Genomic DNA, 16,314 nt, shown 5'->3' with positions numbered 1-16,314 from the left:
CAAAATTTTGTAGAGATTGTATCATACCAACAGATTGTAGAGAAAATTGAAAAAGACCAAAATGAGTCTTTAGAAAGCATTATAAATTTTATAAATTTCTGTAAACACCAATTGCAGTAAAAGATGGAAGGCCTTAATAGTTAAGAAGGGAAATGAGACACACCTCAGATGTTACAGAAATTAAGTAGTCTAATAATAAAAACAAAACAAAATACTTCAGACCAAAAAAGGGGGGGGGAGACTTAAAGGGGACGAGTCCTTAAGAAAAACCAACAAAAACCTTAAAATGAACTAAAAAAAGAAAAAGAAAGCTTTAATAATTACTAAATAAATAAATAATAAACAAAATTAAGTAAATTTTTATCAGTAGTCAAATAGCTATAAAAACCAAAAAGTCAGGCTCATGTGGCTTCACTGGAAGGTATACCAAGTATTAAAGGAAGGAATAACACAGCTCTTTGGATAAAATCTTTCAGATAATAGGAATAAGAAGGGGGAGACTTATTTTGTGAGGCTAGCATAACTTTGATACTATAACCTAACAAGGACAAAACAGGAAAGGACAATGACAAGCAAAGTATAATGGGTAATATGTAAAAAAATAGAGATAACCAATGTTACCAAGTGGGGCTTATATGAAAGATGTAAATTTAGCATTAGAAAGTCCATAATTTTGTAACAATATATGATGACAGGTGTTAACAGGACTTATTGTTTCACAAGGTATACAAATAGTGAATCATTATTTTGTACACCTGAAACTGTACATTGTTATATGTCATTTATACCTCAATTTTATAAAAAGGAAAATTGGTAAGTGTAATTGATTGACAAAGGAAATACATCCTATAATAATCTCGACAGATTCAGAAAAAGTACTTGATAAAATTCATGATCATTTATGATTGAAAATTCCCAGCGATTGTGGAAAAAAGCAAAATTATCTGTAGATTACCAGAAATCCTTCCATAAAATTTTTATGTAACAAGTGAGTCATTGAAGTTTCCCTTGGAGTTCAAGAAAAGACAAAAATGTTCATGCCACATCTTCAATTTAGCATTTTGGTAGTGCTCCTAGGCAGCACAATAAAGTAAGTGAGAGACATAAAGTTTTGATGATTGAAAAGGAAGAAATGAAACAGGTATGATTCACATGTGACACAGTTGTGCTTTTGGTAAAACAATAATATACAGATAAAATATTAGAGTTAGCAAGGAAATTTAATGAGAGAGGTCTATATAAAATCAGTAGACAAATTTCAACTGGCTTTCCATAAACCAGCAAATTCCTCAAAACATACAATTTACAATAGCATAAGAGGAAGTCAATTATCTAGGAATAAAATTGACTAAAGTTATAGAAAGGATACATTTTTAGGAAAAATACCAAACTTAAGAGGTGGTCACAGATTTAAATGAATGAAAACACCATGTGCATAGATTAAAAGACTCAATAATGCAAAAATTAAAATTTTCACAAATTGATTTACAGAAATCATTTATAAGTTGCATTACATTGAAATTAAGAATTTTATTTGAAAACATCATAAAATAAAACACTAGCCATGGTGTGGGAGAAGACATATTTCAGTTATATCCTTACAGGGATCCCTGGGTGGCGCAGCAGTTTGGCACCTGCCTTTGGCCTAGGGCATGATCCTGGAGACCCGGGATCGAATCCCATGTCGGGCTCCCCGTGCATGGAGCCTGCTTCTCCCTCTGCCTATGTCTCTGCCTCTCTCTCTCTTTCTCTGTGCGACTATCATAAATAAATAAAAATTAAAAAAAATTATATCCTTACAGAGGACTAGTATGAAGAGCATTTCAAGAATTTTCACAATATGAAAAAGAGAGAGAACCCCAAAATGGGCAAAAGGCTCGAAATAGGCACTTCATAAAAGGGGAAAATCAAATGCCCATAGACATGAAAAGATGCTCATTCTCATTAGTGATTGGAGAAATGTAAATTAAGATTATGAGATACTGCTTCTGTGTTATCAAATTGGTGGCTTTTTTATTTCATTGTTTATTAGCTTGACTGATATCTTTGAAATATCTAGGCATATGTGTAGGATTAAGCAATGGAGACTTTAAAAAAAAGAAAAGATCTATTTACTTATTTTTAGTGGGAAGGAGCAGAGGGAGAGAGAAAGAGGATCTCAAGCAGACTCCCTTCTAAGCTCAGAGCCCTTTCGGAGCTGGAATCTCACGACCCTGAGATCATATTCTGAGCCAAAACCAAGTCAGATGCTTAACCCACATGCCCAGATAAATAATTTTGAATTTACAGAAAAGTTACTAGAATGGTACCCCCCAAAACCTTTTTTTTTCCCTTGGACTATTTGGTTGCAAGACATAAGTTGCCACATGATTGAAAAACATTTGTGGTCTCAAATGCCAAGAGTTGGCAAAGATGTAGAACTACGAGAATTCATAGGTAGAATAAGTGAGTCTCTAAATTGGTAGAACTACACTGGCAGATGGTTTGACACTGTAGGATAATGTTCACAATATGTCTACCCTATGACTCAGAGATTCTACTCCTACTTATACCTGAGATATATGTACAAGAATGTTCACAGCCATGCTGTTGATAAAATTATCCCAAACTGGAAACAGCCCAAAGAGTCATCATCGGCAGAAAGGATAAATAAATTGTGATATTTTTACAAAATAGAGTCTTACATAGCAATGGAATTGGATGAATTATAGCTACATACAATATAAGCGCAGGTTGTGAACAAATTAAGAAAACAAGTAGGATTGGTGTGCCTGGATGGCTCAGTGGTTGAGCATCTGCTTTTGGCTCAGGTCATGATCCCAGGGTCCTTGGATCAACTTGATCTTTGATTCTTGGTCCCAAATCAGACTTCCTGCAGGGAGCCTACTTTTCCCTCTGCCTATGTCTCTGCCTCTGTGTGTGTGTGTGAATAATAAATAAAATCATAAAAAAGAAAACAACTAGGATAAAACAAATCATTCCACATAAGAAGTTCAAAAGTAGGCAACACAACACATATTATTTATGGGTGGAGGCATATATGGTAAAAATATAAAGGATTAGCCTGATTAGTGATTAGCCTAACAGTTGGGATAAAGCAGTGCTCTCTCAGAGGGGAAGCAGAGTTTTAGTAGGAAGGACTGTTCCATGGGTTGCTGCTATGCTAGGAAATTTCTATTTTGTGACCTACAGGATGGCTGTGCTGGTATACAGGACTGTATGTTTGTCTGTTTTTAGCTATTTGTTAAACTATGCATGTACTTTTTACGTGTGGTAATATTTCACAATAAAGAGTGTGTGTGTGTGTGTGTGTGTGTGTGTGTGTGTGAGTGTGTGGTTAGAGGGAGAGAGAGAGAGAAGAGAGAGGGAGGGAGAGATTGATTCTCGGTTTGATTTAACGTGGTCCCAATAAACTTATTGTTCACTGAAGCAGGCATTTGCCAACAGAGATAAAATTTTTGCTATCTTAAAAAAATGGATTGATGATGAGAAAATAATCATTTAGGAGTGGGGACAGGCAGGGTTAAAGTATCATTGCAAGAGTGGCTGGCCCTGCCTTGGGATTTAAAACCAGAAACACTCTCAAGATGGCAGAGCCTTGGGGCACCTGGGTGGCTTAGTTGGTTAAGTGTCTGCCTTTGGCTCAGGTCACATTCTCAGGGTCCTGTGATTGAGTCCCGCATCCTGCTCCTTGCTCAGTGGAGTTTGTTTCTCTCTCTTCCTTTCCCTCCACAATCTCAAATAAATAAAATCTTAAAAAAAAAAAAATTAGGGCAGCCCCAGTGGCACAGCGGTTTAGTGCCGCCTGCAGCCCAGGGTGTGATAAAAAAAAAAAAAAAAAAAAAAAGGAAGGAAAAGTCATTATAGGAAGAGAAGTCATTATTGTACAGTTCAAAGATAGGATTGAAATGTTACAGAGTAGGTGAGCTAAAGTGCATTGGTTTCATCCAATGACCTTCTTGCCTCTCTTGATCTGGGCCGAAGTTGTAAGAGTTCACAGAGACTCCTAAAATAAGCGTCTCCCTGTTTTCTCCTAGAAATAAATGATACAGAACACAATAGTTTTGTTTCATCCAGCTGAAGCTTCTCTCATTTGGAGGAAGTGAATGAATCACATCTACTCCTTCAGAGTTTTGCTCTGTCTGAATTTTCAAATTATAGTTGCAAAAAAGCAGTAACAGTATAACGGAATTGTGTGTGTAGAGGTTATAAGGTATATATTCTTAATTCAGGGCCTGTATACTGCTGTGGGAACACTATATTCTTGGTTTTGTCCTTCACAGTTAGAAAGACAAGCTATACTTTTGTAGCTATATATAAAAAAAATTCTGACTTTAAATAGTACTGAAAGTTTTAATCCAGAGTTCTGGATTAAATAGTACTGAAACTGAAACTGAAACCTTTAGCTTCCCTAAAAATAGTACTAATAGTACTGAAACCTTTAGCTTCCCTAAAAACAAACAAATTGAAACTAGATTTACCTCTGTACACATGCACACACAAAGCCCGCATGGAAATGTCTTCCTCTAACTGGAACAAGTGGGACTCCACCTTCTCAGAAAGAAAACAAGATCTGTATGTTCTATATGCAAACAACTACCTTGAGTATTCAAGTAACAGAAAGTAAGGGAACTAAGAGGTCCCTTCAAGGGACAGTAAATGCAGGGAGTTAGTATCTGCATTCAGGTCATGACCTCGCTCATTTGGAACAAGCTGTTTTCATATGTTTTAAAATAATCATCCTGAAGAAAAAGCACATTAAATCGCAGTAATATGGTTCACATTAGGGTGCCGGCATAAAATTCGGCAAAGAACAAAATTGTTTATTATTTTAATTAAAGACTAATTTTGAAAAATCCTTCCAGTCTGATTGATTATGGTATGGAAATGACTTTTTAGGGAACATAAAGGCTTTCCTCAAACATTTTTGTAGGGCTGGTCCTTTTGGTATGGAGAATTACCAGCAAGTTCAGATCTTGTTCTGCTGAAAGATTTCTGCCCCTTTTCTGCGGACTGCAGGCCCTGCTACAACCACATCATATTCTCAGTTTTCCTTTGCGCTCTTCCAACTAAGACAAGCCAACGTAACTGGAAGGAAAGGACTATAGGGTAGGGTTTATATTTTTCTGTACTTCCAGTGTACAGAACTCTGGATTAAGAGCTAGAGGATCTGGATCCCAGACACTTCATAGTTGAATGATTTAGAACAAGGTACTCAAATTTTATTGATCTAGGGTTCCTGAGGTTCTTGTGTTTTTTGTTTTGTTTTGTTTTGTTTTGTTTTTGTTATTTGGGTTTTTTCATCAATAACCTAGGGATAAAATTACTTATCTTGCCTACCTCACTGGGTTCTTAAAAGGATCAAATAAATGACATGTTTTGAAAACCACATGTGAATTTTAGAATCATTATTACTGTACTCTAGAACAATTCTCTGCTACTGGTTCCCCCACTCTGTGCCAGCACCCTTTGCCCTTGCCCTGGCTCTGGCTTGCCATTGGAACTCCAGAGCCTACTATGGAGCCAGTGATAGGATGGCAGAAGTAGTGGCATAGATATTGGGACAGGAGGAAACTAAACAGAGTAGTCCGACGACAGTTCAGCTGCTCCAGGTTATCAGCCACTTTTTGTTAGAGTCATAGCCGAGTCATAGCCAAAAGAACACTTTCTGAAAATTATTGCACAATGTCAGAAAGGTTTCTGGACAATTGTCTTTTCTAGCTCTGAGTTCTTTCACTCTGATCTCTAAAACTGAGATTTAGGATTGGGATGGAGGAGGGTCTCTTACTCTAGGGCAATCACCTGCTCCACCAGAGAGAGTTCCATCCATATTGTTGAATCATGAAATAAGTTGGATGTCGTGGAATTTGGTTTACTAAGCATTACTTGAGACAGGCAGGACCGTACAGGTTTCAAAATGGTAACACTTAACAGAATGTAATACATGTTTTAATGGGATTTAGGGAAGAATGTGTAGTGACAGTGTTTTCTACACTTTTCTCTGGCAGATCACAAGCTTTGCATTGATATACAAGTGTATAGGTTAGAGGTACCTGGGTGGCTCAGTCAGTTAAGTGTCTGCCTTGGGCTCAGGTCATGATCCCAGTGTCCTGGGACTGACTCCCACATCAGGCTCCCTGCTCGGTGGGGAGTCTGCTTCTCCTTCCACTCCCCCAACCCTCCACCCCCGCTCATGCTCTTTCTCTCTCTCTCAAATAAGTAAATAAAATATTTTTAAAAACTGGTCACACATACAAAGAAAACCACAAGTGCATGAGTTATATGCCTGAACATATAATCATAGGGGTCACTTTAGAGGGGAATTTTCTCAGTCTTTATGAGGGTTCCCAGGCTAAGGAAGGAATGCTTTAAGGTTAAATAATGTTAATACATGCGTAGGCATAAATTAAGTTGAAAACAAGACTAACCAGAATAACTGGCCTTACCACCAAAATGGGGTTTCTCAACAACGGTGCTATTGACATCTTGAGCTGGATAGCTGTTGTTGTAGAAAGCTGTCTTGTGCACTGAAGGATATTTTGCAGGATCCTTGGCCTCTACTCTCTAGATGTTGATAGCATTCTCCAGGCAGTGCCAAATAACCCGTGGGGGTGGGCAAAATCACTCTTGCTGAAAATCACTGCACTTAAAACCAGTAATTTAATTCACTGCCCAAAATTCTGTTTTCCTTCTGGAAATTTGCTGTTAATGAAGGAACATACTTCTCAAATAATCAACACATTTTAGTTCTCACTAATTTTACAAATAATTTTTATGGCTTTATAATTTATAAATTATTATTTTTTTAAAAGATCGTATTTATTTATTCATGAGAGAGAGAGAGAGAGAGGCAGAGACAGAAGCAGAGGGAGAAAGAAGCAGGCTCCATGCAGGAAGCCTGTTGCAGGACCTGATCCCAGGACTTCAGAATCACGCCCTAAGCCAAAGGCAGACGCTCAACGGCTGAGCCACCCAGGCATTCCTACAAAATACTTCTATATACAATATTATGGAATTGAAAGGAGAGGAGTCAATATTATTTACCATATGCCATCCGCTGAAGGATTTAATTCAAATACACTCTTCCATTGAGATCCTGGAGTATTTCTAGATGCGAGTATTTTCTTCTGTATTATAGATGATCAAACAAGCTTAGAGATGGTCAGTGGCTTTCTCAAGAAATGTAGCCAATCTTCTGACCTCAAGTTTTACTATTCTTTATTCCACATAAGAGCTGCTAGGGAGGCACTGATCTTTTACACTCCAAGGCGAAATAACAATTATGATCTGTGTATCAGAATTCGCTCAAGTCATTTTTTACAAGAGTGTTACACTTTTCTATTTTGAGTTTTTTTTTTTTTATTTTAAGATTTTATCCATTTATTCATGAGAGATACAGAGAGAGAGAGGCAGAGACACAGGCAGAGGGAGAAGCAGGCTCCATGCAGGGATCCCGATGTGGGACTTGATCCCGTCCCCAGGATCACACCCTGGGCCGAAGGTGGCACTAAATCGCTGAGCCACCCGGGCCTGCCCATCTATTTTGAGTTTGATAGGCCCCACATCCACCATGTATCATTATTAAAACAAAATTCAATTCCATGTTTTCCATTGGGCCAGTTAAAATAATCAAATCACTCATGCTATTTCTGGGTCAGTAAGTTATGTTACCCTTCCATGTGGCTGGTTTGGATTATTACAGGGTGTGTGGGTAGCAGAGTAAGCAGGGTAGCAGATGTTACTGGGGGATTTGGAGCAAAGGCGGGCAATTTCCTTACAGGTGATAAACAATTTGAAATGAAGTATTAGATACCCCTTTTCTTAAAAGTCTTTGGGCCACTGCATTTCCAGAATGGCCATTCTTTCTGGCCATCTTTTCCCCTGGCTTCAATCTGCCATCACACACATCATAATCAATCTTTTCACTCAGGTATCCTCCCCTATTCCCAGACTCTCTAGATACCTTCATGTTTAGCTCTCCCCTAAATTAGATTTTCATCATTTACAGGGCAGAGCAATTAGTTCTCTACCCCCTCTTCAGGATGGGGTCCACCCCCACCTATTGGAAGATGCATTCATCACTTTGCTAAACCAAAGGCCATCCCTTCAAACACTCACCCCTGTGCAGCCCTGAAGAACTGGCAGGTTTTGCAATTTCTATCTTTCCTTAGTCCTCACCACACCTCCATTCTCCTCCTCCCAAGCTCTGTAAGCAGAAGAGGTCAATATGACATTTATTTTCCCATTGAGAAGAATTGACGAGAGGTGTCTGGATGGCTCAGTTAAGTGTCTGCCTTCGGCTTGGGTCATGGTGTTGAGTCCTGGGATCGAGCCCCATGTTGGTCTCCTTGGTCTCCTTGCTCAGCCGGTAGCCTGCTTCTCCCTCTCCCTCTACTGCTCCCCCTGATTGTGTTCTCTCTCTCTCTCTCTGTCAAATCAATCAATCAATCAATCAATAAAATCTTTAAAAAAATTGTCTAGCCAGTCCCACTCACATCTTGAATGGAAGCAGTAGTCAGTTTTTTATCTTTAAAAATGCTTTGTATTGAAGTATCCAATACATACGGAAAGGGTCACAATTCCTAAGTGTATACATCTATTAATTTTTATAAACTGAACACACCCATATAACCAGCATCCAGAACAAGACACAGAACATTACAAGCATTCCAGAAGCCTTTTTGTTCCCTCTACCAACCAGCATAGGATTTTGTAATAACAAAGAGTCTGTACATGCCAGCATATGCTCTCTAACCCAGAGCATGGTAGTGAGTAACTTAGTTTTATTACTGTACTGGCATACAATCAGAAGTTCACCACATGAGGCACAATTGCTTATGTTGTTTGCATACAAATCACTGAATATGTAGTCATTGTGTTAATATCATGGTTTAGGGGTTCAAGATGGGAAAGAGACCTTCTGCATCCTGTTCCTGGGAGTTCTCAGAGCCCGTGGGTCTTTCCTCGATGGGGTTCTCTCCTCATCACCCAAGAAGCCCTAATTTTCTTTGGGTTCTACAAGTTTTACCTAGTCTGATAAGTGATGAGGACTCTCCCAGCAGAGTTCACACTACTGCAGGTGAAATTATTGTTCCTAGAACCATCAACACCACCACTTGATACTATAATGTGTCAGCACATGGGAGAACTTAAAGTCATAGAATTCTCTACCCCGAGTGGGTCTCATCCCTGGCAGCACATTAGTATTGAAGAATTTAAAATAACACCGAAAACAAACCCCCAAAACCCCACCAACCAGCCAAACACACACATACAAAACCCCCACAAGTCACATCTACCAATTACATCAGAACCTCTTGAGGGGTAGAGTTCAGCATTGATACCTTTAAAATTCCAGGTGTTTCTGAAGGGTTGAACTTCTCAACCTCCCCTAGCAGCTCCCCTCCTTTTCACTTTTAGACATATCTGCAACTCTAATTACATTCTCAAGTTGATTGAAATTTACCCCAGGCTTGATTCCCTAACTACCTTTCAAACATAAGGTAGGGCATTTTTTCCTTTTCTTTTCTAACCTAGGGACTATCCTTAAGTTATAGGAAATGGACAAAACGCCTCCATTATCTCCCAGTTTCCTTCCATTGGCCAGATCCCCTGGGATCCCTGTGATGGAGATCTGACCCCTAGAAGCCCTGCCAGGGGAAGTGAAGTCTATTCCAGCACAGGAGCATGCCTTTGTCTAGTTGCTTTCAGTTCAGGACACCAGGTATACCTTAACAGAGCCACATGAACAAGTGCCTCCTGTGTCTCCAAAGGCAGTTTTACTGTCAACACTCACCAGTCACTCACCAGTTACCTTTTGAGGGCTTATGAGCTGCACTGGTGATAGGAGGGGGTCGGTAGGCAGAGAAGAGGATCTGGCAGTTGGTCAAGAAGGGAATATCCCAGAAGTTAGTTCAGGAAAGGTATAGAGAGATAGGAGCTGGCCTGGCTGTGGAGGATTTCTCTTACATAAAAAAATTAGTCCCTATTTTCTATCAATGTCATCACGTGCTTGCTTTTTCTGGCTTTTTCTCTCCCCCTAGAAAGTATTGTGTCCAGAAGATCTTCCTTGGAACTGCATCTGGCTTCCACCACTTGAACAATGCAATAACTACAGGATGCACAGTGACTTGAGAAGATATCAGAGGCGACCTGTCACCATGCCGGGGGTGGGGGGGGGTGTCACATGAAGAGCTGTCTCTCTGTGTTCCTTCTAATCTAATATTTGGAGGGTAGGAGAATGGATGTCATACTGTATAATTTGCTCCAAACTCTAAACTTCCAAGAGATGTCTTTGCTAGAAAGCAAAGTGTACCCCTTGATAAACTTTAAGCTCCAGCTTTGAAACAGGGCCCCAGGCAAATAATCCTCAACTCATCCTTCCATAGTAAAATCCCTAGGGAATCATTATCTCTGATGGCAGTCCTGACTGATGGGATTGGCTGAATTAATAATAATAATAATAATAATAATAATAATAATGATAGCCATCATTATTGAGGATCTGCTGTTCACCAGTCACTGTATATTCATCATGTTATATAATTAACCCTTAAAGGTAGGTATAACTCATGTCGTTTTACAAATGAAGAAATCAGGGCTTAAAATCTTGAATGGCTTGCCTCTCGTCACACAGTGAGTGACTGAATGAAGCTTTGAAACCAAGTCTGAAGACTATACTTTCAGGGATCATTTCTATAGTTTGTTACTAGAGAAGTTTCTCTGAACGTGTAGGGTACCCCACTATGATGATTACAGCAGCTCACGTGACGGATATGGTGGAAGTCGAGACAGTTACTCAAGCAGCCGAAGTGATCTCTACTCAAGTGGTCGTGATCGGGTTGGCAGACAAGAAAGAGGGCTTCCCCCTTCTCTGGAAAGGGGGTACCCTCCTCCATGTGATTCCTACAGCAGTTCAAGCCGCGGAGCACCAAGAGGTGGTGGCAGTGGAGGAAGCCGATCTGATCGAGGGGGAGGCAGAAGCAGATATTAAAAACAAAACAAAACTTTGGACCAAAATCCCCGTTCAAAGAAAACAAACAAAAAAGTGGAACCTTTTCTGTCATAACTGTCCAAGGACTACTAAAAGGAAAAATTGTGTTACCTTTTTAAAATTTCCTGTTAAGTTCCCCTTCCATAATTTTTATGTTCTTGCGAGGGAAAAAAGTAAAACCTGTTTAATCTTATTTGACTTTATGACATTGCTTTCAATAAGCAAATGTTAAATGTGTTAAGACTTTACTTGTGTACTAGTGTTGTAATTTTTCAAGTTAAAAGTGTCCCTAAAGGCCACTTCCTATATCTGATTTTTCCCAGTAAATGAGGCAAAGCAATTCTAAGACCTTCGACAAACATCTAGCCTTCTAAAATGGAGAGGTGAATCTTTCTGCCTATACAAACAAGCTAGCTATTAGAGGGTGGTCGGGGTATGCTACTCTTAGGATTTCAGAGTGTCTTCAAACTGAAATCTCAATGTTCTCAGTAATGAAAAACCTGAGATCAGATGCTTATTTAAGGAAAGTGCTATTCACCCAGTAAATCCAAAAAAGCAAATGGATAATGCTGGCCATATTTTGCCTTTCTGACATTTCCTTGGGAATCTACAAGAACCTCCCCTATCCCCTCCCCCAATAAGACCATTTAAGTGTGTGTTAAGCAACTACAGAATACTAAATAAAAAGTTTGGCCAAAACCAAAAAAAAAAAAAAAAAGAAACCAGGTCTGTCTGATTAGACCCTGTGGCCTTTCATAGAGAACATTGTCTTCCTGTAAGATAAGCTGCTAGACCTTCTCAGGTCTAGTAGCCTGGTACTTTTATGCCAAACCTGAATTCACAATTTCTCCCAATTACTACCCAGTTCAGGCTTGCTTTCCTCCTTCATAATCCCACAAGATGAGAGCTATGTACTATTCTCCACCTAAGGCTCTCTCTCTCTCTCTGTGTCTCTCTTTTTTTAAGAGATAGCTACCAAAGTAGCAATGGTTCCAGTTCTATGCAAAATGTCATGAGTTCATCTTTGGTTCCTAGAAAATACCTTTAGTTTATGAGATCCCTCCAAAAATAATGCTTTAACCAAGATTGATGCTGATAGTTGGGATTTTAGACACCTTGAAGAGAGGTCTATATGGGGTACTTTTAGAGGTTTCTTGAATGTGTCAGTTAGGACCCTTTGGTTGGCAAGTAAAGGAAATGCAAACTCAGTCTAGCTTAAGGGAAAAGAAGATATACTAGCCAAATGCTGCAAACATCAGAGAGAGAATGGTGAATACATAGTTTTATGGAATTTATAATACAGCACTTTAAATGAATTATAGCTATGTCTCACAACATAAGTAAATCTCTAAAACAACACTGAATGAAAATGTCAAGTTGTGTTGAGTCCCTGTGTAATTTGATAAAATTATCAAGTTAAAAAAATCTATAAAATAGGTTTAAGGATACATAACTAGGTAGTAAAAATCTTATGTCATGTATGGGCATGATAAACACTAAATTTATGACAGTAATTATCACTGGGTTGTAGTTGGGATCTGGTGGGAGCACACACATATTGTTTCAAATCTGCAATGTTTAATGCTTTCCATGGAAAACACTTAAATTATGATGCTTATCATATTTGATAAAACTGGATGTTCATTATATTATTCTCTACTCTGATCTGAGTGTTTAAAATGATTCAGAATTGGGGCACCTGAGTGGCTCAGTCAGTTAAGCCTCCAGCTCTTGATTTTGGCTCAGGTCGTGGTCTCAGGGTCATAAGATCATCCCCCACATCTGGACTCTGTGCTGGGTGTGGAGCCTACTTGAGATTCTCTCTCTCTCCACTCCTCTTCACTGTGCTTGTTCTCTCTTTCTCTTAATAGTTAACTAATTAATTTCTCTAAGTGAAAGTGACTTACAGGAAATGTATCTTCAGTCTCACTGAGGAATATATTTATATATGAAAACTCATAAATAATGTGCCAGAGAATATAACTGAACAGTGTATAAAATAATAATTTGCCAGAATAATTTGCCAAAATCTATCAAGATTTATCTCAGCATAGAATAATATAGCAAAAATTCATTAATATAATACATTGCATTGATAAGTTATGGGAAATAACAAACGATAGGTGGAACTCTACAGCTATTCCCCTTAAAATTGGGAACAGGAAAAAACAGTGCTCTCACTATTACTTATTATTATTTTTTTAATGAAATGCTAAGTCAATGCATTAAGGGAGAAAGCAGTTATAAAAAGTATCATAGATAGAAGCTTGGGAAAATATTCTACCCATAAAAGACCAAAACTAATAAAAGTGGACAGATTCAGTTCAGTTTATGAATAAAGAGAACCTGATCTCAAGGAAGAGGACAGACACAAGCTTGCTTTGGAATGGGGACAGTGGGAGTATTAGATACAGACCCAGGTTGTTCTAAGAATTATCTCAGAACATAAAAAGAATAAGATACGAGAAATGAGGCTGGCAGGAATGAAGCCAGAAGCAGGTTCCAGCCAGCTGGCTTGGTACCCATAGGGCAATGATACCATAGCACCAAGAATAGGGAAGCCCCGAGTCCTCTGTGTAGAAGAGAGTCAGATAGGGGCCCAGGTGTGCCATATTGTGTATCTGTCAACACCTCTTGGCATTCTGGAACTAAACTATGGACATACTTAACGTAAGCATACTTAGGTGAGAGCAGCAGGGTGAGAGATTTTGAGGTGGTGCTAGGCTGCTCATCATTGGTGGGTGAAGGCAGGCAGCCTATTCCTAAATAGATACTCCTTTGACAGACAATACAACTTGGCTGAGAATAGTATGGGATGAGCCCTGACAATGATCTCTATGTGTATCAAGGATTGTGAATAGTATATCATAAAATAAATCGTTATGTTTTAAATACACTAATGAAAGGCATCTGCTGACGTTTGAGCTTTTGACATGTTACTCAATAGATCTGGCCTGAGTGTGCCAGAGGGCCAGAAATGCCAAAACTCAAAAGGAACTGGTCAAAGTATCTGCTCTTAGGTAAAAAATAATGGATATACTCCACTTCTTCTCTCCCACTGAATGAAGTTATACAACCTGGAAAAAATGTGTGGAGCAACTATTTAAGGACTCTGAAAAGTAAATAGCATATGGCCTGGGAAAGAAGACTAGGATTTGAAATACCACTAAAGCAGCTGTATTTATCATTCTTTTTATTTTCAAAATTTCCTGGCCTCAGTTCAATGTACCAGAAGTGGGCAATGAGGCACAGAAAGAAAGTTCTAGGAGAAGTCCTTTGGTGGTGACTTAAATGGAAAACATAGCTTCTAAGCTCAGAGTGAGTGTGAAATTTAGTCCCCTTGTTTCTTTTCAAGGGAAACAAAGAGGGGGAAACACTATGTATACTGGATACATTAAAAGGATAATAACTCTACTTATATAAATTCAACAGCTTAGTGAAATAGACTCATTTAATTCCTTAAAAAACACAAACTCGGGCAGCCCGGGGGGCTCAGCGGTTTAGCACTGCCTTCAGCCCAGGGTGTGATCCTGAGGACCCAGAATCCAGTCCCACGTCGGGCTCCCTGCATGGAGCCTGCTTCTCCCTCTGCCCGTGTCTCTGCCTCTCTCTCTCTCTCTCTCTCTGTGTCTCTCATGAATAAATAAATAAAATCTTAAAACAAAACAAAACAAAACACAAACTCCCTAAACTGACTAAAGGTGAAATAGATAACCTGAATATATAATGATATAACTATATATAGCTGTGTACATATATACAGTTTTATATATATACATATATATGTAATTATTTAAAATAATTAATTCTTGGTTAAAATTCTTTTGAAATTCTCCAACCTCAAATAGTTTTACTGGTGAAATTCTACCAAATAGGTAGAGGAAGTAAGACTAATTCCACCCAATATCTAAATAAATTAAATCGATATTAAATAACCTTCTCAAAAATAAAGCACCAGGCCTAGATGGTTTCACAGGTGAATTCTACCAAATATTTAAGGAAGACTTAAGTTTAAATTGAATTTAAGTCGGTTCTCCACACTCCTCTAGATAATAGAATGCAGACCATTCTCTAATTCATTTTTATAAAGCCAGCAAACCCATACTTGGCAAAGGTAGTACAGACAAAGAAATCTATCTATACCAGGTTTATCTAGGTTTTAGATTCTCAGACTACACTGATTAATAACTCACAACTAACTTTATAATAAAAAAGTACCTCTAACACTATATTTTCTTTTGAGATCCTTTGTTAGCTTTTCTCTTCCTGGTTTTTGGTAATTGAAGTTGTTGGCTATTGACATCATGGTCTTTTTATCATTTGCTCTAAATATCAGCTATTTATTTAATATGTCATAAAATAATAAAATCCATGGCCTACCTTGAATTGTTGCTATCCTCTCCACTCTATGTTCAAATATCAGAATGTTTACTTGGATTTTTGAACTGAAAGGATCATAATCAACATGAAATATCTAGAACATTGTAGTCAGTAGTGAAAATGAGCTTAATGCAAGTATTTGAATAGCATATCCATTTAATCACTGTTCCCGAAAGTAAGTTTTTCTTCCTTTGTGGCTTCTTGATGGGTAAGAGACAACGCTTTAAATAACCAGATGAATTAGGGCTTCTTTTCCTATATCACTGGGCACTGGTGGTTGAGGAAATAAAACTTTGCATGTTTAGCTAAAGTGTACACGTTTATGGTGATGATACGATATGGAGTAACAGAAGTATATTGCAGCTGTTACGAGCTAGCTGCTGAAATCAAAGCGCCCCGCTCGGCCAGCTCAGTCCTTTCCCACGTAACACCAGCCAGCGAAGGAAGTTTAGGTTCGGGCCGGGGAGGAGCGACAGCCTACAAAAGGAGGGTGACATGACACGCGGGGCTTCGCATCTGCGCTTGCGCAAAGGCTGATTAATCACTCCGGAAAGACGCGGGAGACTCTGAGTTTGCGCAGACGCAGCGCTTCCTCAAGGCGGAACTGGGAAGACCGGCGCTTGTGCAACCTAAATAGCCCGGGTAGGAAGGAAGGTGGCAGATGCGCAGCGCTGCGCATGCGCGGGCACCGCTCCCGGGGGGGAAGGGTTGAGAACCGGACCCGGGTGGCCGGCTGGGCTCAGAGCGGAGCAGGGTCAGGATGGACGAGGACGTGCTGACTACCCTGAAGATCCTCATCATCGGCGAGAGTGGCGTGGGCAAGTCCAGGTGAGGCGGGTCTGCGGGCGGTGACGAGGGCAGCGGGCTTTCTGCCGCCGTGGCGGCTGTGTGCTGGGCCGCTCGGGAACGGTAAAGGCAGCGGCCGGTGCGGGCCGGGGGGC

The 16,314-nt window shown here is 39.4% G+C and overlaps 1 protein-coding gene, 1 long non-coding RNA gene and 1 pseudogene across 2 annotated transcripts in view; 2 read left to right on the top strand and 1 right to left on the bottom strand.

Moving 5' to 3' along the window:
* The window catches only part of LOC140633278 (uncharacterized), a 30,839-nt gene extending 14,543 nt beyond the window's left edge, over window positions 1-16,296 (bottom strand). Inside the window, exons 1-3 of the long non-coding RNA XR_012030917.1 lie at window positions 15,374-16,296; window positions 10,767-10,961; window positions 8,119-8,206 (exon numbers count right to left, since the gene is read on the bottom strand). This is a non-coding gene — a long non-coding RNA (uncharacterized lncRNA). The remainder of the gene's footprint in view (window positions 1-8,118; window positions 8,207-10,766; window positions 10,962-15,373) is intronic.
* Window positions 10,671-10,780, top strand: LOC140634545 (small nucleolar RNA U3; annotated as a pseudogene).
* RAB18 (RAB18, member RAS oncogene family) overlaps window positions 15,890-16,314 on the top strand; it is a 39,554-nt gene continuing 39,129 nt past the window's right edge. The window contains exon 1 of the mRNA XM_072825596.1: window positions 15,890-16,201. Within this exon, the coding sequence (XP_072681697.1) occupies window positions 16,134-16,201 (68 nt within the window). The 5' untranslated portion in view covers window positions 15,890-16,133. The remainder of the gene's footprint in view (window positions 16,202-16,314) is intronic.

The sequence above is a fragment of the Canis lupus genome, chromosome 5 (assembly GCF_048164855.1).
Source record: "Canis lupus baileyi chromosome 5, mCanLup2.hap1, whole genome shotgun sequence".
NCBI lineage: Eukaryota > Metazoa > Chordata > Mammalia > Carnivora > Canidae > Canis > Canis lupus.
This window is presented reverse-complemented; position numbering and strand designations above follow the sequence as displayed.